The sequence below is a fragment of the Ranitomeya imitator genome, chromosome 1 (genome assembly GCF_032444005.1).
Source record: "Ranitomeya imitator isolate aRanImi1 chromosome 1, aRanImi1.pri, whole genome shotgun sequence".
Lineage (NCBI taxonomy): Eukaryota > Metazoa > Chordata > Amphibia > Anura > Dendrobatidae > Ranitomeya > Ranitomeya imitator.
Genome location: NC_091282.1, coordinates 726,865,461 through 726,889,741, shown reverse-complemented (window position 1 = coordinate 726,889,741; position 24,281 = coordinate 726,865,461). Strand labels below are relative to the sequence as shown.

The following is a 24,281-nucleotide window of genomic DNA, read 5'->3' as shown; positions in this document are numbered from 1 at the left end:
GCGAGGACGCTGCAACGTCACGGATCGCTAGCGATATCGTCTAGTGTGACGGTACCTTAACTGGGAGCTTAAGTGCTGAATTGTGATGGCCTCGGTGAGTAAATTGTGCACGTTTTGTGATCCTGTGTTGTCCAGGGATCCTGCTGACGTTTCATTTGAGAATGACAATGCAATGACCTCTAGCACTGTGAGCAAGCTGGCCGAAGCCCGCAGGACCACCTACCTTTCCGGAAGATGGGTGTGCGATGATCACAATGGAGATACCAGCATTAGCATTGCCGGACCCTGGATCACTCTGCCCAACAATGGCGATTACTCTGCCTACTACAACTGGGTGGAGGAGAAGAAGACCACGCCAGGACCTGGTAATCGCTCATTAGACGTGGATAGAAAGTTATTACTAATCCAGAAACTTAAGTGGTTCTTCCTTGCAGGGGCTAGAACGGCTTTGTGTATGTAAGTAAGCTCCATGTGAGTCTGCTTGCAGGCTCCTTGCTGTGTAATAACTTTGGCCCATCTTTACACACTTTGTCTCCTTTTGTGTTGAATTACTTGGAGTAATTTTTTATTTTTTTTTATCATCATGCTCAATTTCTTGACAGTCACACTGCCCTATTTAGTGAGGTGCAGAGAGTTGTAAATGCTTACTTTCCGCTGTAAATGCCTGAACCCCTTTCTGACATTGGATGTAATATTCCGTCCATGTAACCTAGGCCAATTTGACCATGGATGGAATACTAAGTTATCGTGACTGCCCGCACTCTCACAGTGGGGTGAGGGGGGGAGCACGGGCGACCGCCGCCGGGTATTAGTTGATTCTGACAGCTGACATCCGGCACTGCGATGGAACACGATCGCATCATTCCGGAAGCTGACAGAGGGCTGTCAGCCCCTCTGCGTTTGGATCGGAGACCCTGTGGCGTGACGCGGGATCCCGATCGTTGCTATAGTGACCCAATGTCGTCACGATGACATCAAAGTCACCAGAGCTAGAAAACTTGGTGATCATGTGCAGTGCATGATCAGCAAGTCTTGTCAGTGCAATGCTGACAGCTTCTATGGCATGGCGATGGTGCTTAATATGCATGCTATGGAAGCGATCAGCCTGCAAAAAATGATTGTCCCATAGTGGGACAAAGTAAAAAAGTTAGAAAAAAGTAAAAAAAAAAAAAATTTTATTGTAAAATAATAAAAAATCAATATGTTATCTCTAAATATTTATTTGAAAAAATATAATCAATTAAAGTACACACATTTGGTATCGCCGTGTCCACAACAACCCGACCTATAAAACTTTCCCACTAGTTAACCCCTTTAGTGAACACCATAAAAATTTTTTTTTAAAAAGGCAAAAAACAATGCTTTATCATTATACCGCCGAACAATAAGTGGAATAACACGCAATCAAAGAGACAGATATAAATAAACATGGTACCGCTGAAAACACAATCTTGTCCTGCAAAAAGCAAGCCGCCATACAGCTCCATCGTCAGAAAAATAAAGTTATAGCTCTCAGAATAAAGTGATGCAAAAATATATTTCTCCTATGCCTCATTGGGGGACACAGGACCATGGGTGTTATGCTGCTGCCACTACCGTATTTTCTGGCATATAAGACGACTGGGCGTATAAGACGACCCCCAACTTTTCCATATAAAATATGGAATTTGGGATATGCCCCCCCCCCCCCCCCCCCCGTATAAGACGGGGGTCATCTTATACGCCCAGTCATCTTATACGGCGTGTGGTTCCCAGGATCTGAAGGAGAGGAGACTCTCCTTCAGGCCCTGGGATCCATATTCATGTAAAAAATAAAGAATAAAAAAAAAACATGGATATACTCGCCCTCGGACAGGCCCTGGATCACAGCGCTGCAAGCGTCTCCCTCTGTTCCTTAGAATGCGGTGAGTGAAGGACCTTCGATGACGTCGCACCTGACCGCTCATGTGACCGCGACGTCATTGAAGGTCCTTCACTCACCACATTCTAAGGAACAGAGGGAGACGCTTGCAGCGCTGTGATCCAGGGCCTGTCTGAGGGTGAGTATATCCATGTTTTTTATTTTTATTCTTTATTTTTTACATGAATATGGATCCCAGGGCCTGAAGGAGAGTCTCCTCTCCTCCAGACCCTGGGAACCACACGCCGAAATTCAGAATCGCTCCCTGCACACGCCATACCCGGCGTATAAGACGACCCCCGACTTTTGGGACAATTTTTAGGGGTCAAAAAGTCGTCTTATACGCCGGGAAATACGGTAAGTTAACACAGAAAGAATAGCTCCTTCCCTGCAGTATACACCCTCCTGCTGGCTCTAAGTGAACCAGTTTTGGCTTAGTGTCTGTAGGAGGCACTTGGGTCTGCTTTCAGACCCCACCGTTTTTATTTTCATTTTTTATTTTTATTCTATTTTTTCCCTTAACGGAGCGAATGGGGGTGATGGTTCCTTTCTAGGTTCCGATCTCCCCCGAATCATCAACAGGCAAGTACGCAGAGCGTCCGTCCCGTATCCTTTCCTGCAACGTTGGATGCCAGCCCTGAGCTCACCTTACGGGCGACGGTTCCTTCGCGTACCGATACCCCCCCCCCCTCCATAGCAGGCGACCACATGGAGTAGCCCTCCATCTGCCTCTCCTGGAGCCAGGTGCATAGCCGGACATGAATATGTACGGCGTCCGTGCAGCCCCCCTCTGCATCACCGCTGATATAGCGGATGACGCAAGGCGGCAGTAGCTCTCCACCCCCTCCCTGACTATGGCGACGGTGGATTGAGCACCGGCCCACCGCATCTACCGTGAGTACACTGCAGGGGCCGAGGCGCTGGGGGGTCCTGGTCCCAGGGGGGTATGGGAGGTCCGCACCTTAAGGCTGCCGTCACACTATCAGTATTTGGTCAGTATTTTACGTCAGTATTTGTAAGCCAAAACCAGGAGTGGAACAAATAGAGGAAAAGTATAATAGAAGCACATGCACCATTTCTGCATTTATCACCCACTCCTGGTTTTGGCTGAGAAATACTGATGTAAAATACTGACCAAATACTGCTAGTGTGACGGCAGCCTAAAGCCCGGGTCCGTGGGTGGTCTGCAGTGCGGCAATTCATTCAGGGAGTGTGGCTTAAGAATGTTGCTAATAGCGGTCGCGGCGCTGCAGGCCGCAACCGCAGGTTTAAAACTTAGCCACCGGCTTTTCCCCTTCATACAGGCCGGAGTTTTGGCCACGCCCACCGGCAGTTACCGCCGCCCACTCTTTCTGGCGCTTCTCGTTCCCTGAGAGACACTCTCACTTCCTGATCTCGGCGGCCATCTTGGTACACCCACAGGGCTGATTCTGCAGCGCTGCTCCAGCCTTTTCAATCACAGCCTTCAGGACTAGCGATTCCTGTGCATAACTCCCGTGGCATCACACTGCGGACCTCCCCTGGAGACTCAAGAAACAGGACCTGGGTAAGCTGCAGATACATAGCTTAACCCTTCCCCTGTTAGTAAGCGCTCTCCTCAAGGCTATGCTATGCCTCAATCAAAGCCTCAAAAAGTCTGGGAAAACCCACACTTTTTTTGCGGCATGTACCGCTCGTAAGGTGTCACTACCCTGGGGTCACAATACTGCATTATACACAGCTTGTGAACCGGTGACTGATCAGGAACCACCTGTTGCTGATACTGAACCCAGTGAGCCTAGTCCCCCTGAGTGGGCTACCTCCCTTACCCGGTCTATGGCATACTTGGCAAAAGCGTTAGAATCGTTCCGAGACCCCTCCTCTAACCAGGGCACTATTTCGGACGACGCTTCTGATGATCAGAACCCCTTGTACTCCAGGGGTCGTACCTTGCCAAGGGGCTCTTGCCCTTGCAGAAAAAGGACTCATGCCATATCCCCAGACCATCATCGGGATTCGGGTTCTGAGAGCTCCATTTCTCGCTCCCCTTCCATTGGGGTTAGTAGAAAACCTGTTTCAGACGACGATTCTGATACATCCCTAGATCAGGAATTTCATCACGATCAGGAGACTTTCGACTCTCTCATTGAGTCAGTGAATAAGGCTTTGAAGCTTGAGGAGGAACCTTTATCTAAAACGGATCATGCCGTGTCCTTAAAGAGAACCAAGCGAGCTCAGAGTGTTCGCCACTCTGCCGAATTTAACGAAATCGTTGATTCTCGCAAGATCCGTCCAGATAAACGATTCACAGGGCAGAAACCCATGGAGTCAAAATATTCCTTTGCCCAGGATCCAAGAAAAGATTGGTCGCAGTCTCCCCCGATCGTGCCTGGCTACTAAATCTGTTTTATCCTCCTCGGAGGGCGCCTCTATTAAAAGACCAAATGATCATCAGATCGACACTATAGCGCGTTCAGTCTTTGAAGCCTCAGTAGCCGCACTCTTCCAATCTTTTGCCGCTACGTGGGTGGCTAAGGCTATGACCCACTGGGCAGAGGCTCCAGAACGGGCAGATCTTCCACACAATGACTCCCTGTGGTATCCGGGGGACACCCTCAAAGTAGGCTTTCCTTCAGTGTCACGTGGCTCTCGGTCGTTCACGACGTGTGGATCCGCGACTTGGTGTTCTCTGGATACAAGATAGACTTCTTATCTCGTCCTCCCAGGGCAAAAGCGTTAGAGTTCTTCCAAGCTATATGCTCTCTGAGTAAAGACGGAATTATTATTCCGATCCCTAAAAGCGAACGGTTTCAAGGTTTTTACTCAAACCTCTTCATGGTTCCAAGAAGGACGCTACAGTACGGCACATACTGGACCTAAAACTGCTGAACAAGTTCGTCACGGCGCGACGGTTCCGGATGGAATCTCTTCGTTCTGTCATCACCTCCATGGGAAAAGGCGAGTTCCTGGCGTCTATAGACATCCAGGACGCGTACCTCCACATTCCTATTTTACCTTCTCACTAAAGGTTTCTTCGCTTCGCAGATCAGGAACAACACTTCCAATTCGTTGCTCTGCCCTTCGGCCTCGCCATCGCCCCCAGGGTATTCACAAAGGTCATGGCGGCTGCCGTGGCCATACTCCACACCCAAGGAGTGTTGGTGCTACCTTATCTAGACAACATCCTCACCAAGGGCTCCTCTTTCCGCGCCTTCAATGAGGCTGTGAACATCAAAATAGATTCTCTTTCTCGCTTGGGTTGGAAGATAAACTTCACAAAATCTTCCCCAATACCGGCTCAGCGAATTTCCTTTCTAGGAATGATACTGGACTCGTCCCAGGGGTTGGTGCTTCTTCCCCCAGAAAAGATCTCAGCCTTACTGTGGGAAGCTCGGAAGCTCTCTCAACCTCGCACTCACTCCCTGCGCTTCAGTATGAGAGTCCTCGGCAGGATGGTAGCAGCCTTGGAGTCGGTTCCATTTGCCCAAGTACACCTCCGTCCCTTACAGCATGCTCTCCTTGCTGTTTGGGACAGGAACCCGTTCTCCCTCGACCGTCGGTTCTTCCTTCCCCAGCGAGTCTGACAGTTTCTCAGGTGGTGGACATTAAAGTCCTCCCTGAATCAAAAGAAGTCTTTCTTCCAGTACATTCGCTAGTTGTGACAACAGATGCCAGTCTTCTAGGCTTGGGAGCGGTGTTCTTACATCACACTGCTCAGGGCCGCTGGTCACTTTAGGAATCACGCCTTCCGATCAACATCTTAGAAATGTGGGCAATCAGGTTAGCTCTTCTCCAATTCCATCTCTTCCTGGTGGGTCGTCCCATCAGGATTCAGTCTGACAATGCAACTGCAGTGGCATACATCAACCGACAAGGGGGAACCCACAGCATGGCAGCCATGAACAAGGTAGGCTACATTCTCCGTTGGACCGAGGAAAACTTCTCAATGATTTTTGCAGTTCACATCCGGGAGTGGACAATTGGGAGGCAGATTTCCTCAGTCGTCAAGGCCTCGACTCCGGGGAGTGGTCTCTCCATCCGGAGATCTTCCACCAGATCTGCTGTCGTTGGGGCTCCCCAGACATGGATCTAATGGCCTCACGGCTTAATTCCAGGGTTCCCGACTTCATAGCTCTGTCCCACGATCCAGCAGCAATCGAGGCAGATGCACTTGTACTCCCGTGGCATCATTTTCGGCTTCCGTACATATTTCCCCCGCTCCCCTTGCTGCTGAGAGTCGTCAAGAAGATCAGAGCAGAGGGAGTACTGGTAATCATGATTGCGCCAGATTGGCCGCGCCGGGCGTGGTGCATGGAACTAGTCGCCGATGTTCCCTGGTGATTACCGAATCGCGCAGACCTCTTTTCAAAGGGCCCCATTTACCACCAGAACTCCTAGGCCCTGTGTTTGACGGCATGGCCTTGAGTTCTGGGTTCTAACCCAGGCAGGTTTCTCTCCGGAAGTCACCTCTACCATGATCAGCACTAGAAAGCCTACGTCTATGTGCATTTATCATTTCACTTGGAAAACCTGCTTTTCCTGGTGCAACGACCGGGGACGTTCTCCTCTTGAATTTTTCATTCCTTCCATCCTCAAATTTTTACAAATGGGTTTGGACTTGGGTCTAACCCTTAGGCCGGAGTCACACTACAGTGAGATACGGCCGAGTCTCGCAGGTTAAAACCAAGCTCTGGCACCGGCTCTCCGGAGCGGAGCGTGCGGCTCCATGTATCGCTGAGCGGCCGCATGCTCCGCTCTGGAGTGCCAGTGCCAGAGCTTGGTTTTAACCTGCGAGACTCGGCCGTATCTCGCTGTGTGTGACTCTGGCCTTAGTTCTCTCAAGGGGCAGATTTCGGCCCTGTCCGTTCTGTTCCAACGCAGGATTGCCAACAGATTACAAGTGAAGACGTTCATTCAGGGAGTCTCCCATAGGGTGCCACCCTATAAGATGCCGTTGGAACCATAGGACCTTAATCTGGTCCTCTGAGTCTTACAAGAAGCTCCTTTCGAACCTCTACAGGAGTTTTCCCTGTCTTTTCTTTCAAGGAAGGTTGCCTTCCTGGTTGCGGTCACGTCCATTATACTAGTCTCAGAGCTGGCGGCTCTGTCTTGTCAAGTTTCCGTTCCTGAATTTTCATATGGATAAGGTGGTTTTGAGAACATCCCCGTCCTTTTTGCCAAAGGTTGTCTCATCCTTTCATCTCAATCAGGAGATTGTCTTACTGTCTCTCTGTCCGGCACCAGTACATCGCATCGAGAATGCCCTCCACACACTGGATTTAGTGAGAGCTCTCAAGAGATACGTCTCGCGGACGGCGTCCTTCCGCAGGTCGGATTCCCTATTTGTGCTCCAGGAAGGGCCAAGGAAGGGGTTTCCCGCTCCCAAGACGACAATAGCAAAACGGATTCGTTCAGCTATTCAGGAATCCTACAGAGTCAGAGGTCATTCTGTCTCAGCAGGGATTAAGGCTCATTCCACTCGGTCAGTGGGTGCGTCTTGGGCCATCCAGCACCAAGCTACGGGAGCACCAGTTTGCAGAGCTGCGACCTGGTCCAGTCTGCATACGTTTACAAAACATTGCCATATTCATTCTCAGGCCTTGGCAAATGTGACCGTTGACAGATGAATTTTGCAGGCGGCTGTGCCGCACCTGTAACCTGCGGGTGCAAGGAGCAATTAGTTGATTGTTCCCCACCCAGGGACTGCTTTAGGTCGTCCCATGGTCCTTTAATGAGGCGTAGGAGAAACAGGGATTTTTGTGTACTCACCGTAAAATCCTTTTCTCCGAGCAAATCATTGGGGGACACAGCACCCACCCTGTTAGCCTAATGGCTTTGGTATTTCTGTGTTGGCTTGGTTTTGACATAGTTCATCCTGGCTAAATGTTAAGCTCCTACTGCTTTACCGAACTGGTTCACTTGGAGCCAGCAGGAGGGTGTATACTGCAGGGGAGGAGTTATTCTTTCTGTATTACTTAGTGTCCTCCTAGTGGCAGCAGCATAACACCCATGGTCCTGTGTCCCCCAATGATTGGCTCGGAGAAAAGGATTTTACGGTGAGTACACAAAAATCCCTATTATATTTCTATAAAATAGTATTGTATAAAAGTGCCAAAACATTAAAAAATATAAAAGAGGTATCTCTCTAATCACACTGACCCGAAGAATAAAACTTATTTATCAATTTTACCACATATGGAATGGCAATTCTCCCCCCCCCCCCCCCCCCCAATAGAAATTCATGAATTGCTGGTTTTTGTTCATTCTGCCTTCCTGAAATCTGAATATAAAACAATCAAAAAATGTCATGTGCCTGAAAATGGTACCAATAAAATGCCAACTTGTCCCACAAAAAAAAAGACCTCACATGACTCTGTGGACCAAAATACGGAAAAATTATAGCTCTCAAAATGTGGTGATGCAAAAACTATTTTTTTTGCAATAAAAAGCGTCTTTTGGTGTATAACAGCTGCCAAGTATAAAAATCCGCTATAACGCCTTTCACATGTCCTGATATTTCTGGTACCGTAGATGTCAGTGTCCGTGTGTGTGTAATACTTGCGGCACAAGTGTGGCCTGCGTGTGCCGCATCAGTACCACACGGACGGGCACCAGGGAAGAAGCGTTACAGTAAGCGCTGTCCCAGCTCATCGTTCTTCCCTGCTCTGCTGGCGATCGGCACGAGCATGGTGGAATGATGACAGTTACATTTAAAGGGAAGGTGCCGCAATTTTGTTTTTGTATTAAAAATGATTGTTTATATAAACAATTATTTTTAATACAAAATTTTTTTTTTTAACTTTAATATCTTTTTTATTATTCATTATTTTTGCAGCCACTGGGCGCCGCCATTTTGCTTTGCAGCAGTGTAAGAGTCCCAGCTCGACACTTACACTCTGCAAATACGGCAGCCCTGGGCATAGGAGGTTGCGGTCGGGAGCCGACCCCATAGCTACCATTATAAGCTCAGCTGCTCTCTGCTCTGATGTGGCCACGCCCCCTGGGCTATCTCCACATCACAGCAGAGGCAGGAGGTCGGCGCCATCTTGCTTCAGCCACAGTGGAGTGTACCTGTGAGCTCCACTGTGACTGAGAGCTGTGCTGTTGGAGGGGCAGCTACATCTGTCTCCCCTCACACTGTCAGCGGCCGTTCCCTGTCCTCTACTGCCTGGTGTGTGGCTGTAATCTCAAGAATCGCTAGAGAGTCTGAAGTGCTGGGGTCTGATGTCCTCTATCAGGACCTGCAGAGAGGTAACAGAGGGGGATGGGGGAGGCTCTGTGCTGCTCCGACCCTGCCTCTCACTGTAGCTCCTCACAGGACATCAGACCGTGCATCTATCACTATATTGTGCTGAGCCATGTATCTAATCCTCTTCTGTGTAATACTGTCTGCTGGCCCGTGTATCTAATCCTCTCATGTGTGATACTATGCTGAGCCATGCATCTAATCCTATACTGTGTGATATTATGCTGAGCCGTGTATCTAATCCTCTCCTGTGTGATACTGTCTGCTGGCTGGTGAACCGTGTATCTAATCCACTCCTATGCACTCCTCTCCCCCCTGCATATCTGTCCCCATTGCACACACAACTCAATGCGTGCGATAACAGGAGCTGCGGGCGTCATGCTGTATTATGGCATTATGTGAGATCTATATGACGGTATTATGTGATCTGTATGGTGGTATTATGCTTGATCAGTATTGTGAGAATTATATGGTGGTATTGTGTGATCTATATGGCGGTATTATGTGAGAACACTGGCAGCATTATGTGTGATCTATATGGCGGTATCATGTGAGAACACTGGCAGTATTATGTGTGATCTATATGGCGGTATGTGAGAACATTGGTGGTATTATGTGTGATCTATATGGCGGTATTATGTGAGAACACTATGGCAGTATTATGTGTGATCTATATGGCGGTATTATGTGAGAACACTGGCAGTATTCTCTTCAGAAAGCGGATCCATTCTATGGTGGTTCTGGCTGAGCACCTGCAAGCAGGTCTGGGGTAAGGCTACTTTCACACTGGCGTTTTTTTGAATATGTCGCAATGCGTCGTTTAGGGGAAAAAACGCATCCTGCAAAGTTGTTTGCAGGATGCGTTTTTGCCCCATAGAGTAACATTACTGACGCGTTGCAACGTATTGACACGTCGCAACCGTCGTGCGACGGTTGCGCCGTGTAGTGGCGGACCGCTGGGAGCAAAAAACGTTAAGTGTAACGTTTTTTGCTGCCAACGGACCGCTTTTTCCGACCGCGCATGCGCGGCCGGAACTCCGCCCCCACCTCCCCGCACCTCACAATGGGGCAGCGGATGCGCCGAAGAAATGCATCCGCTGCACCCGTTGTGCGGCGCATCAAACGCTAGCGTCGGAATTCGACGCTAGTGTGAAAGTAGCCTAATAGAGGGGGCAGCATGACCTCCAGTTAGGTGTAGTCAGGGGAAGGCTGGTGAGGTAGCTGAAGAGGGGTCTCATTTTTATCGTTACTATATGGCTACATTTCCTTCCCAGCGTCACCCCAACTGCGCCTGTCGCCTCGCTTTCACACATCGCCAGGACAGGAAGGAGAAGACAGGATCTGAGGAGGGGAATGGGATCTTTGCATGCAATGTCTGGATCAGAACAGGCCATCAATCAGCAGAAATGTTTCCTGGATTTTTGTGGAGCTGACGGTCCATCCATGTGTATAAAAGACAGCGCCCTATGTACAATCCCTGGCTGCTCCGCGCACCAAACAGGGGGCCCCCATAGACCAGCACACTGCTCTCCTGAAATACTCTGTGCTGCTGTCACCCTGCTCCCTCCACCACATATCTCCCAGAATCCTTGCTGCCTGCCATCCTCGGTGACTATCTACTTGTCAGTATAAGGCTGCTTTCACACTAGCGTCGAATTCCGACGCTAGCGTTTGATGCGCCGCACAACGTCGGCCCGACGCACTGCGACGGGCCCGTACCGACGCATGCTGTGAAAGAAATGTCCGACGTGGGCAGCGGAAGCAGTCTTACGACGCTTCCGCTGCCCCATTGTAAGGTCTGGGGAGGAGGGGGCGGAGTTTCGGCCGTACATGCGCGGTCGAAAATGGCGGACTCGACTCACAAACAAACGTTACATGTAACTTTTTTTGTGGCGGCGGTCCACCAAAACATGACGCAACCGTCGCACGACAGTTGCGACTTGTGGCAATACGTCGCAATGCGTCGGTAATGTTAGTCTATGGGGAAAAAACGCATCCTGCAGACAACTTTGTAGGATGTATTTTTTCTCCTAAACGACGCATTGCAACGTACAGCCAACAACGCTAGTGTGAAAGTAGCCTAAGGCTGCCGTCCACTATCAGTATTTGGTCAGTATTTTACCTCAGTATTTGTAAGCCAAAACCAGGAGTGGGTGATAAATACAGAAGTGGTGCATATGTTTCTATTATACTTTTCCTCTATTTGTTCCACTCCTGGTTTTGGCTTACAAATACTGAGGTAAAATACTGACCAAATACTGATAGTGTGACGGCAGCCATACTCTGCAGTCACCAACAAAATGGCTGCTCACTGGGTTCCTGAATATCATCCTCTCTAATCCCTTAGCAAACACCCAGAAGGAGAGGAGAGGAGTGACCTCACACAAGTCAGCAGACTCCGCCCATAATTACTGCAGTGCAGTAATGTGAGCTAGTTGTACACTAGGTTTTTCTGAAATTTCAGCAGCTGCTCCCCCTAGTGTTTAAAAGTGGAAATTCCAAAACGTTCAAGTTATTTTTCATATTTTACTAAATTATAAACAAATGATAATATTTTTTAAGAAAATATAATCATTAATTCTTTACATGGGGGGGGGGGGGAGGTATTCATCAGCCGCCGCCTGCGCTATAAATAAATGAATACCGTATGGGTTTCTCTGTATTTTCTATAATCAGCCAGGCAAAACTCACAGCTGGAGACTGCAACCCTCATCTGTCATCTTCAGTAAGGTTGGTTATCAAGAATAAAGGGGAACCCACAACGTTTTTTTTTGTGTTTTTTAATTTAAATAAATAATTTCTGACAACTAGCCTTGCTAAAGCTCACATCTGGGGACTGGTAAGGGGCCATGGATATTGACTCACCCCCCCTCCCCCTCCCAGACCACAGTTCTCCGCATCTGATCTCTCGGCAGCTCAGCCCGGCTGGGAATGGAGCCTCAGTGAGCGGAGGTAAGCTCTGATGTCACCCCCTGTCACTGACACTGCGTTCCCAGCAGCTTATTCACCAGTGGTTCTCAGCCTGGACGGTTGCATCTTGGCACCGTCCAAGTTAAAAACTAATTATCCCCCAGACATGGATTTGGCGTGGGACAGAACGACACAGGTACATGGTATATTGTTGTTTTTTTATTTTTGTTTTATTACAGGAGAACGAATGCTTTTCTGGAATAGGTGTTTGGTGAGTATAAGGCTATGTGCACACGTAGAAAATGTGGTGCAGAATTTTCTGCACTAAATCTGCATCTCCTGGCAGAATCCGCAGCTGCGGATTTGCTGCGATTTTTGTGCGGAATTGATGCGGATTTTGTGCAGTTTTTATGCAGATTTTACCACTGCGGATTTCTATTAATGGAGGGGTGCAGAAATGCTGCAGAACTGCATAAAAGAAGTGACGTGCACTTCTTTGAAATCCGCAGCGTTTCTGCGCAGATTTTTCTGCACCATGTGCACAGCTCTTTTTTTTTCACATTGATTTACATTGTCTTGTAAATCACAGTGCAGTTCTGCAGCATTTCTGCTGCAGAAAAATCTGCTGAAGATCTGCACTAAATCTGCATCGTGTGCACATACCCTAACGGTGTTTATTTTTAAATAAAATTAAAACTGTTTTGTTTTATTTCTAATAAAAGACTTTATTCTGGCTGTGTATTTAATTTACCATGTAACTACAGGATTAGTAATGGATAGGTGTCTTACAGACGCTTCTCCATTACTAATCTGTGGGCTTGATGTCACCTGACAATGCAAAGGTGACATCAACTCCACAAATATTAACCTACTTGCCACCGCTACAGGGCAAGTGGGAAGAGCCAGGCAAAGCGCCAGAATTGGCGCATCTAATAGATGTGCCTTTTCTTGGCAGCTGTGGGCTGCTTTTTTAAACTGAGGGCAGGGGGCGGGTCAATATTCATGGCCTTTTACCAGCCTGAGAATACCAGCCCCCAGCTGTGAGCTTTAACAAGGCTGGTTGTCAAAAATAAGGGGGACCCCACACTTTTTTTTAAATTATTTAGACTTAAAAAAATAAAACGGCGTGGGGACGCCGTCTAGTCTTGATAACCAACATTGCTGAAGATTACAGCTGGGGGTATATATCAGCCGCTCCTGCTGTCACTGTTATTAGCAGCAGCAGGTGTAGGCTGATGGGAGTAGTAGTCCCATCAGCCGGCGCCTGCTGTCTCTTTTATCACTTAAATGTAACTCTCATCATTCTCCCCTGCTCGTGCCGATCGTCAGCAGAATAGGAGAGAATGATGAGAGCTGTGTTTAGCAACCGGCGCCGCTGAACAGCGCTTACTGTAACGCTTCTTTCCCGGCGCCGATGCATGTCACACAGATGACATCCATACGTGTGCACGTGTGCGGGACGTTTATGGCCTGTGCTGGCATTTAAAAAAAAAAAAAAATGGACATGTCAGTGTATTTTGACTACGGACACACGGTCTGTGGAAACACACTGACATGTGCACAGACCCATTAACTTGAATAGGCAAATAGCGCTCTGTTCCTCCCGAATCTCTCTGTATGGCTAAGCAGTACTGTACAGCCACATATGGGGTATTTCTACCCTTAGTAGAAATTGTGGGACAAATTTTAGTGCCATTTTTACCAACTTCTTGTGTGAAAATGTAAAACCTTTGGCTAAAACAAAATTTTGGTGGTAAAAATGTAGTTTTTTTTCTTCACTGCCCAATGGTATAAAATTCTGTGACACACCCATGGTGTCAACATGATCACTGCACCCCTAGATGAATTCATTGACAAGTGTAGCTTGTAAATTAGGGTACCTTATGGGGATTTCTGCTGTTCTGGCACCTCATGGGCTCTCCCAGTGGGTCATCATGGCACCTGCAAACCATAACAGTAAAAACTGGCGCTCCTTGCCTTCTGAGCTTTGCACTGTGCCTGAAAAATGTTTCCCGATTACATGTAGGGTATTGGCGCACTCAGGAAAAAAAATGGACCTCAGTTTGTTAAATAAAAAAAAGAAACTATTGGCAATGAGAAAAATTAAAAACTTAGGGCTAAAACAACATTCACCATAAGTGATAAAAATGTAATTAATTCTTTCTTCACCGCTCAGTGGTATAAAACTCTGTGAGGCACATGTGGTGTTAATATGATCACTGCACCCCTAGATGAATTCATTGGGGAGTGTAGCTTGTAAAATGAGTTCACATATGGGGGATTTCTGTTGTTCTGGCACTTCAGGGGCTCTACCAATGTATCATGGCACCGTCAAACCATTACAGCAAAATCTGAACAATATGGCGCCTCTTCCCTTCAGAGCTTTGCACTGTGCCTCAAAAGTAGTATTCCCCCACATATGGGGTATCTGCGTACTCAAAAGAAATTGGAGAACAACTTTTGGGGTCCAATTTCTTCTGTTAACCTTGGTAAAATAAATTGGGGGCAAAAAGATTTTTGTGGAAAAAATTATTTTTTATTTTTACGGCTCTACGTTATAAACTTCTGTGAAGCACTTGGGGGTTCAATGTGCTCACCACACATCTAGATAAATTCCTTGGGGGGGGTCTAGTTTCCAAAATGGTGTCACTTGTGGGGGGTTTCAATGTTTAGGGACATCAGGGGCTCTCCAAACACGACATGGCATCCGATCTCAATTCCAGCCAATTCTGCATTGAAAATTCAAATGGTGCTCCTTCCCTTCCGAGCTCTGCCATGCGCCCAAACAGTGGTTTACCCCCACATATGGGGTATCCGTGTACTCAGGACAAATTGGACAACAACTTTTGGGGTTAAATTTCTCCTGTTACCCTTGGTAAAATAAAAAAAATAAAAATTGGATCTGAAGTAAAAAAAAAAAAATTCTGAAAAAAAAGTTAAATGTTCATTCATTTATTTATATATTTTTTTTAAACATTCCAAAAATTCCTGTGAAGCACCTGAAGGGTTAATAAATTTCTTGCATGTGGTTTTGAGCACCTTGAGTGGTACAGTTTTTAGAATGGTGTCACTTTTTCACTTTTGGGTATTTTCTATGATAGACCCCTAAAAGTCACTTCAAATGTGGTGTGGTCCCTAAAAACAAAAAAAAAAAGTGTAAAAATGAGAAATCGCTATTTAACTTTTAACCCTTATAACGTCCTAACGAAAAAAATATGGTTCCAAAATTGTGCTGATGTAAAGTAGACATGTGGGAAATGTTTCTTCTTAAGTATTTTGTGTAACATATCTCTGATTTTTAAGGGCATGAAAATTCAACGTTGGAAAATTTTTGAAATTTTCAACAAATTTCCTTTTTTTTTTTTCCCCCACAAATAATCGCAAGTCGTATTAAAGAAAATATTACCACTATCATGAAGTACAATATGTCACGAGAAAACACTGTCAGAATCATCAGGATCCGCAAAAGCGTTCCAGAGTTATAAACTCCTAAATTGACAGTGGTCAGAATTGTAAATATTGGCCCGGTTATTAACATGCAAACCACCCTCGGGTTAAGGGGTTAAACCACATTTATGAAGTGCAAATTTATCCAGCATTCTTGCGTTTGTAGCTTAGTAAATCTCATCAAGTGTTCTGTTTTTTTTTCCTTCAGACATGGAACACAACAATCCAGCATACACAATTAGTGCTGCGTTATGCTATGCAACCCAGCTCGTCAATACTCTGTCACATATGTTGAGTGTCAACCTTCCAAGAAAGCTTTATAATAGGTAAGTTTACATTCTGCAATAGGAAACAATGGCACGTACCCAAGATGCAAGATGATTATTTTAGGAGTGGTGTTTTTTTTTTTGTTAGTATTATTTTCGTCTCCCTTGGGGATTTGCATCTACAATCATTTGATTCCTTGTGCTATATGATGCACTATGACAGTATTGTATATAGTCACTGTCAGTCTCCTATGAAACCTTCAGTATTACCAAGGCGGCAGCGACTGAGGATTCCAGCATGCCCCTGGCTGCCGTGTCAGCTCACTGAGACCCCGCAATCATGTTGCAGGGTGTGTAGGGCGAAGGAAGCTCAGAGGTGTACCATCAGGGTTGTTCCAGATAGATGCCAACTATATAATACAGCCGGCATCTGCAGGATTTTGTGCAGGCTCGGGTCTTGCTCCTGCTGCATGTATTTGTTTTTGACATAGGATGGTTTACCAAAAGAAAGGCCTACTAAACACCTCTGCATTACTCCATGCAATCTGAGTTGTACAGAGCCATAATTCAGCCCCTGTCGGTGTCTTTCAGGCCCTGATGTACCTGTGTCATTGTGGGGTTTCATCCAGAAATGCACAAGACTTGTTGGTTTCTGACTATACTGGAAGAGGGAATATCACTGTGGTCTGATGTATGATTTCTGAATTTTCAGTGAATTCTGCGGCGAGAACTTGAGTCGGTGGAAATTTAATCGCGCGGTGAATAAGCTGAACTCCAACATTCTGTATCTGTGCTTCTCTCAGGTGGGCATCATGGGGGTCTGTATCTTGGTTGTAGAAAATGAATCTCCAATGAAACATGATGGGGCTTCTCTAATAACACAGCATGTGTGGTGTTACACCATGTACTCTAAGGCCATGTTCTGACTTGGGATCTGAGCCTAGACAGGCTTCATGTGTATTACTGCGACCTGATATGCTATGGTGGTGAGCCAGTCCTCCCTTATGTGCACCACTCCCCCATAGACTAGTCGCACGTGTATCCTAATACAATGGTTTACATCCCATAAATTTACCTTCCAGGAGTAAGAAACCAGAGGACCGTCATGTACTGTTTAGTAAATGCTTCCATTCCCTAAATGCGCTTCACTTTTTTTTTAACCCCTTTCAGACATCAGGCGTAATAGTATGCTGATGTCAGCTCCGGTTCTGATCTCACATCTTTCCCGGTACATGTCAGCTGTGGCTGTTAACCAGTTAAATGCTGCTGTTATGCTCTGACAGTGGCATTTAACACGTACTTCTGGCAATCGCGCCAGAAATTCTGCCCATCGGCACCCGTGTCACATGACCGCGGGTCGCCGATGGGTTGGCATGACGAGAGGTCTCCAGCAGACCTCCGTGGTTGTCACTGCTGGATTGCTATGAGCGCCACCCGATGGATGGCGCTCATAGCAAGTGAGTAATTCTTCTACATACAGGTGCTCTGAACATCGCCTGTATGTAGCAGATTCGATTTGGTTATGGCAGCTTCTAGTCTCCCATGGAGACTATCGAAGCATGCCAAAAGTGAAAAAAAATAAAAAACAAATAATAAAAATTTAAATCGTCCCCCCCCACCTTTCGCCCAATTCAAAATAAAAAACATCAAACGTAAACATATTTGGCATTGCCGCGTTCTGAATCGCCCTATCAATATAAAAAAGGATTAACCTGATCGCTAATCTGAGTGAGAAAGTCAAAACGCCCGAATTTCGTTTTTTTTGTCGCTGCAACGTTGCATTAAAATGCAAGAACGGCACTTAAAAGATCATATCTGCACCGAAATAGCATCATTAAAAACGTCAGCTTGGTGCGCAAAAAAATAAGCCCTCACCCAGCCACAAATCATGAAAAATAGAGACGCTATGGGTATTGGAAAATGGCACAATTTTTTATTTTTTTTGTTTTACCACAGCATTTGGAATTTTTTTTCACCACTTAGATAAAAAAGCACCTAGACATGTTTGGTGTCTATGAACTCTTAATGACCTGGAGAATCATAATGGCAGGTCAGTTTTACCATTTGGTGAACATAGTAAAAAGCCACAACAAAAAAAACCTACTCTGGAATTGCACTTCTTTTGCAATTTCACCACACTTGGAATTTGTTTCCTGTTTTTGAGTAAACCAATGGGGTCGTTAAAAAGTACAACTCGCTCCGCAAAAATAAAGCCCTCACATGGCCATATTGACCGAAAAATAAAAAAGTTATGGCTCTGAAGGGGAGCGAAAAATGAAAATGCAAAATCAAAAATTCCTCTCGTCGTTAAGGGGTTAATGTGAGGGGTTTTTTTTTCTTGCTGTAAAAACTATGCTCCTTCCTTTCTTCTGCAGCACGTGGACCTGGATCTGTTGCATCCTCTACATACGCTCAGGAATCTCATGTACTTGGTCAGTCCAGACAGTGAGAACTTGGGCAGGTGAGCTTGAATTGGCTTTTGTCAATGTTCTTGAGGACTGTTTGTAATGTTTTGATTGTATGGCGGTGACTGAGCGTCACATTGTGTCAGTGTGCATTGTGTGGCGGTACATAAGTCTTTGTGCTCAGGGAACATAAACGTCATTCATTACTCCTATTCACTGTGACAACTCATACTTCTTGTACATGAATGAAAGCTCTTGGCTTAGACAGCCAAGAAAGTTCTTTTTAAAGGGGTTGTCCGGTCTAAAATGTCAAATTTGCAGTCATTCTGTGTGGCTTCAAACTTGTGAATCCTCCCACTGCGCACCGTGCGGATTCTTGAATGTCAGCGCCGGGAACGGTCATATGAACGCAAGTATGTGATATGCATAATCCCGATCAGAACCCATCTGACGGTTTCCAGACTCGCACAATATGCTTGCATTGAGCGCACCAGAAACAGTCTAGTTGGGTTCTGGCCAGGAGTATACATATCATATAGTTAAGTTCACGCGACTGCTGACGTCCAAGAATTCTCACAGCACACCTCATTTTAGACCGGACAACTCCTTCTCCGTGTATGATTTGCATATGTGGCACACTTTGGGTGCAACGGGCTCTGCAGCTGAGCCCGCTCCATACAGGGCAGATGCCAGCTGTGTTATGCACCTTCCTGTACCACAGTGATCAGTTCTAGCTCCATTCACTGCTACTTAACTGCAGCATTTAAGGGTGGCACGACTGTTTTATGGCACCAATAACCGTATGATTGTCCATTTTCTGTTACTTAGGTCTGGGCCTTTTGAAGTCACCGCTGACCTTGAAGACTCCATGGAATTCGTAGATCCCAGCGGCGCCGGCGATAGTGATGAGAGCGGAGACGAGCACGTAAGTGATGAAGAAACCGATCTCGGCACTGACTGGGAAAATCTGCCTAGTCCCAAATTTTGTGACATCCCCTCTCAACCAGTGGAGATGCAGGAGAGCCAGAGCACGATGATGTCCCAGCCGATCGCTAGCAGCAGTGCCGGTGGCATGATCTCCTCTGCCGCCGCCTCGGTCACCTCCTGGTTCAAGGCGTACACTGGACATCGTTGACACGGCACTGAAGGACGAACACATGGCATTACCTCTCCTGTCGCTAACTTTTTACACAGGTAGTTTGACTTGCGGCAGAAAACAAAACTTTATATTGGATTGTGTTTTTGTTTTTTTTTGGATTTTGTGCACGGATGGAGTTTTCTAACGTTATCACGAATTATAAAATCTAACAGTAACCAGTGGGCAAGTCCTCTGCTCTCCATTCTGGACAGATGGGCAGCGTACCTGTACTGGGTCCTTGCTGAAGAATTTCAATTGATATATGTATATATACAGATTTGCACTAAACATATAATGGGAAGTTTAGTTGTTTTGGTCCTATCTTACCCATTTGAGATAGTATCATGATATGATCTAGGCTCCTATTGTCATATATATCAAGTGTATCTATAAAGCTCCATTTCCCCGACTGCATAGAATAGTGTCAGTAATGCCAAGAGGCATCCTACAAAAAAAAAAGTATACCATGCTTTGTACTATGGGACCTTATAGGTAACTTAACCAATGCATGCCTATAGTGTGGCATCGCTTAAAGAAAAACTAAACTTTTTTTTTTTTTTTTTTTTTTAAGTTCTCCTCCAGGCATTAAGTTATGAATTTTCATAATAGATTTCATTACTTAATTTTGCTTCTTTCTTTCCCAAGCCCCATGCTGTTTCACATGGTTAGTATATGCTTCTTTTAGAAGCTGCTTTTATCTGCTGCTCAGCAAAATTCGCACACACTGGGTGCAGGACTTTTCCTATGTGAGCGTGTCTGCCCTTCACGTCTCTGCCCAGATGAAAATTCCTCTATTCTGTCTATAGCGTACAATTTTGGTCGAGTAGCAGCTGAAAGCTGCTTCTAAAGAAAAATAACTGGACCATGTGAAACAACCCAGCAGAACAGTGTTTGGGAGAGTATAATTTTGCAATAGTTGGAGGATAATGATTTTTTTTTAAATTGTTACCCTTGAAGCTTTTGTTTGGATGTATACATAGAGAATCATATACCTCTTATAAGTGTCAGACCCTATAGCACTTTTTACAATAAGCCCAGTGGTAAAAGCACTGCTGCCAAAGTGAAGGGGAAAAAAAGATATTTTCTGCTGTTGAGTAATATTTCTTGGCTACTATTTTACATTGCCACCAAAACCCCTCTAAGGCTGGTTTCACATTCACATGGTGTATGCATGAACATACGTTTGTATGCGTTTGCTTGCTTTTGTGTACGCATGCGTTTTTTCGCAGGGCGCGGCAAACACAACATGTTGCATTTTTGGAAGCGTCAAAAATCAGTCAAATATGCGCAGACATGCGGATGAGTACGTAAAAAAAAAACGCATTACTGTCTATGGGAACGCATGCGTTCGATGCGCTTGCGTATTTCGGACTGATCATGTCCAGGAACTCTTGAGACGCGCTCTCCTGGAAATATCGAATGCATGCGCATAAAGCGCAACCGCAAGCAAAAACACATGCAAACGCTGCGTTTTTTTGCCGTCATGCGTGAGCTGATGCGGATAAACACTGCGTCGGCATGCGGTTGCAGATGATGCACTGCGCACATATACGCAAATGTGAAACTAGCCTAAGAAAAAGCCAGTTGCATTGGGCCTTTTACACTTTGGTATCTCTCCCCTATGCCAGGTTTGGCAGCACATTCAGGGTCCTAGTGTCCCTGCAGAGCTAAATGACAGCTAATTGGCAACATGTTAATCCCGTTTACATAGATCAAACCCCATGTTAGTTCTCTAATTGGTGGTTCAGTACACTTTGCCATTGTTCTCGGCAGCGCAAGTCATATTTACACAGCACGATGTGCTGTCGAGAATAGTTCTTTTATACAAGCCAAAATCTTGTGCCCATTGCCAATGATTGTGCAGTACAAATGCACATTTTATCCATATTTTCTATGGAAAAAAAGGACGGCATGGATGGACCTGTGTGAATACATTCTAATTGGGATTATGCTAACTATCCATATTCTGTAACACATGGACTCCTTGTGGTTCTGCTGGACTGACATTGGAGCACCATGGGGACCAGTATAAGGACTGATTTGGGGCTGCATTCAGACTTCTGTACAAATCCGACTGGCTGGGGGGGGGGTTTCCCGACTCAAGCGTGACAGCCTCATGGCTTCATATTTTTCTATCAGATTCAGGTCTGGCGACCCCCAGCCAGTATGAACATTGCGGTCCGATCTTGGACCAATTTATACAGACGTCTGAATGCATCCTTGCAATGAAATACGCCAGTCTGAATGATGTCTTGGATGTTTTTTTTTCTAAATTGCTCTGCGTCATGTAATTTACTTTGTCCCAAGTGTTCAGTGGTACGACACAAACTTTACTGACTGGCTCAGAATACGGACCCACAAATGATCACCTTTATTTCACATTTTACTCCTTGCTGAATCTCGTATTGATCACACACACTTGTGGGATGCCATATTTTTTTATTTTTAACAGTATTGACTACCCAAGGTTCTGTTGTACTATATTGATGCAGATGGATTTTTCTTCATGCGATGTTAACCTTGCACCAGAGTATGCTCTTATGATTATATTGAAGAAAAAAAAAAACACTGTAGGGATTGTAATGAGAAAAAAAATGTATTTGAAATAAATGTAATTACAATTTAATGAACTGTACAGTTCCACTTCCCAAGAATGTCTGCAATAAAAACCCTGACATAAGATGCATGTTCTGAAAAAAAAAAATATGCTCCAATGAACTTGGTGTCTGCCTTTTCCCATCGTGGGCGGAGTCATGTGCCATACTACTGACCACTTGTCCCACCCATGAGGACCGGTGCCTTACACCCAGCTCAGTGATCAGAGGGATGAAGAATGGCAAATATTCCCTCCTAGAGGAACAAAAAAAAAAAATCTATCTATCTATCTATCTATATATATATATATATCTCGTCCAATGTGTAAATAATTGTAAAGGATCTGACTTTTATTTTTGTAGCTATCAATCAGTTTGCCTCTAGCACCATGTTTCACAATGAAGGCTAGATAGTTCTCTATGGTATTCTTATAGATCCTTTCTTTGTCCTTTGCACCACATGTTACAATTTGGCAATAGTTGGAGTGCGAAGGGTGCACCATTTTTTCATTCTTCTACCTTTCTAAGGTCCTGGCAATCAGCCATAAAAATCAGTTAGGCAAGAGCTCGAAAGTTTAGAGCACTCCCAGCTGTTGCTGAACTACACTTCCCATTATGCTTTTCTTTTGCGCCCCAACTTAAAGCAGAGTGTCTGCACTAAATGACTGCTCAAACAAAGCACCTAAGTGCACCTTCCCACCTACTTGTTTTCCATCTATCTCTGTCCTCTTCCTCCATCTGTAAAACCAGGGCTGTCAATCAAGGAAGAGATAAATAGGGAAAACGAGTAGGTGGGAGGGTGCACTGAACTGTTTGGCCACAGCAACGGTGCATCGCGTGCCTGTGCTTGGTTTGAACAGTCATGTCATTTTGTGGACAATACTGCCTTTTTAAAGCATCACAGAAATGTATAGAATGTTATTTAGATAAACCAGCACTCATTATTTCATTATTTTCTTTTTTAAATCCAAAATGGTGGATGACCGAGAGAATCTTGGAAAAACAGCAGTGGCTAAATGGCTCTGACGTGTGATTTAAAACAAAGAAACTTCTGCCAGGACCCCTCTTTTCATACAAGGCAGACAGAGGGGGTGGAACACCAATCTCATGGGGCAGTGCAACAATTATAAAAAATAGTATCATGTCTCCGATTTTATTTCTTTTTCCCATGGACTACTTGGTCCAAGGCAAAATTTAAAAAAAAAAAAATCAGACATGTGCACAGTCCCATAGAATATAGCAGGTACGAGTTCTAGCCATGAAAACCACGGATGGCCATCGTACGAGAGACTCGGTCGTGTGCATGAGCCATAAGGCTAGGTTCACATTTCGTTAGCGTATCCGCTAAATGGATTGCACTAACGGATTGCGCTAACGCAATGTCCAAAAAGGGATTGCGTTCAGCAATCCCGCTAGCGCAGATGCCCGATCTGCGCTAGCGAGGAACGGACCCTGAACGCTGCAAGCAGCGTTCGAGGTCTGTCCAAAACTAACGGCACATCGCAGACGCATGCCAAAAATGGCATACGTTTGCGATGCGTTAGGGATCCGTTAGCACATTGCAGTCAATGGGTGCGCTAACGGATCCATTACATAGCGTTAATTGCAACAATTGCGCCATGTAATGGAGTCCGTTAGCGGACACCCACTAACGCAATGTGAACCTAGCCTTACCCTGATATTCAGGCTCTGCTGTGTTCGGTCCCATTAATATGCCATCATATTTTCTTGATACTCATTGTTGCACTGCACCCTGAGACTGGATCCCGTCTCAGGGATGTTTGTAAAGAGGGGTCTGTGCACAAATGTCTTGTTACACCAAGAGTAAGCAAGGTTTTGGCACTTGAAAAACACATTGGGTTTCACGTTTGTTTGTTTTTAATCTAAATTGGAACTTGACAAATGCTTTTAATAAAAACCTGGAGTGCTGGATCCCAGTCTACAACGTTCCCTCCACTGACTGTTGAGTAGCCGGCTCTGCGGTATCTTCTGTGCACCGAGGATAATCTCTGGATGACGTTGCCTGGGAAGGGTGAGCTGATGGTTTTTCCGATTACACACGTATAGATCGACCATGGCTGGAGTGCTGCGGGGTTACAGCCGTGGACCTGTATCCGATCGGCTTGTGGTGCTATATAAAATGCTGATATGTCCTATTCCTATGGGCTGATGCCATGTGGCCTGGGCCGCTCATTGATACCTGTGCTTGTTTAACAGGGCAATAAAATATTTATTTCCACCTTTTGATAAGCGGCAACGTGACTGGTGTTTTATTTGTGATGTGGTTTGTTTTAGGGTGATCACATTTACATGGATTATTGTATTATTATTATAAAGGGAGCAGTCAGCAAAAGATATACACCAGCTAGTGATCTCACTGAGCCGGCAGGCACAGC

At 45.6% G+C, this 24,281-nt stretch overlaps 1 protein-coding gene across 2 annotated transcripts in view; it reads left to right on the top strand.

Moving 5' to 3' along the window:
- The window catches only part of ATG14 (autophagy related 14), a 53,663-nt gene extending 29,524 nt beyond the window's left edge, over positions 1-24,139 (top strand). Inside the window, exons 6-11 of one of the 2 annotated variants that reach the window (XM_069732736.1) lie at positions 136-365; positions 15,691-15,808; positions 16,461-16,551; positions 18,124-18,209; positions 18,982-19,078; positions 19,161-21,973. In XM_069732736.1, coding sequence (XP_069588837.1) covers positions 136-365; positions 15,691-15,808; positions 16,461-16,551; positions 18,124-18,209; positions 18,982-19,078; positions 19,161-19,190 — 652 coding nt within the window. In that variant the 3' untranslated portion in view covers positions 19,191-21,973. Of the gene's footprint in view, positions 1-135; positions 366-15,690; positions 15,809-16,460; positions 16,552-18,123; positions 18,210-18,981 lie in introns of both variants that reach the window. The other variant, XM_069732727.1, reaches the window with a different exon arrangement.
- Positions 24,140-24,281: the final 142 nt, after the last annotated feature.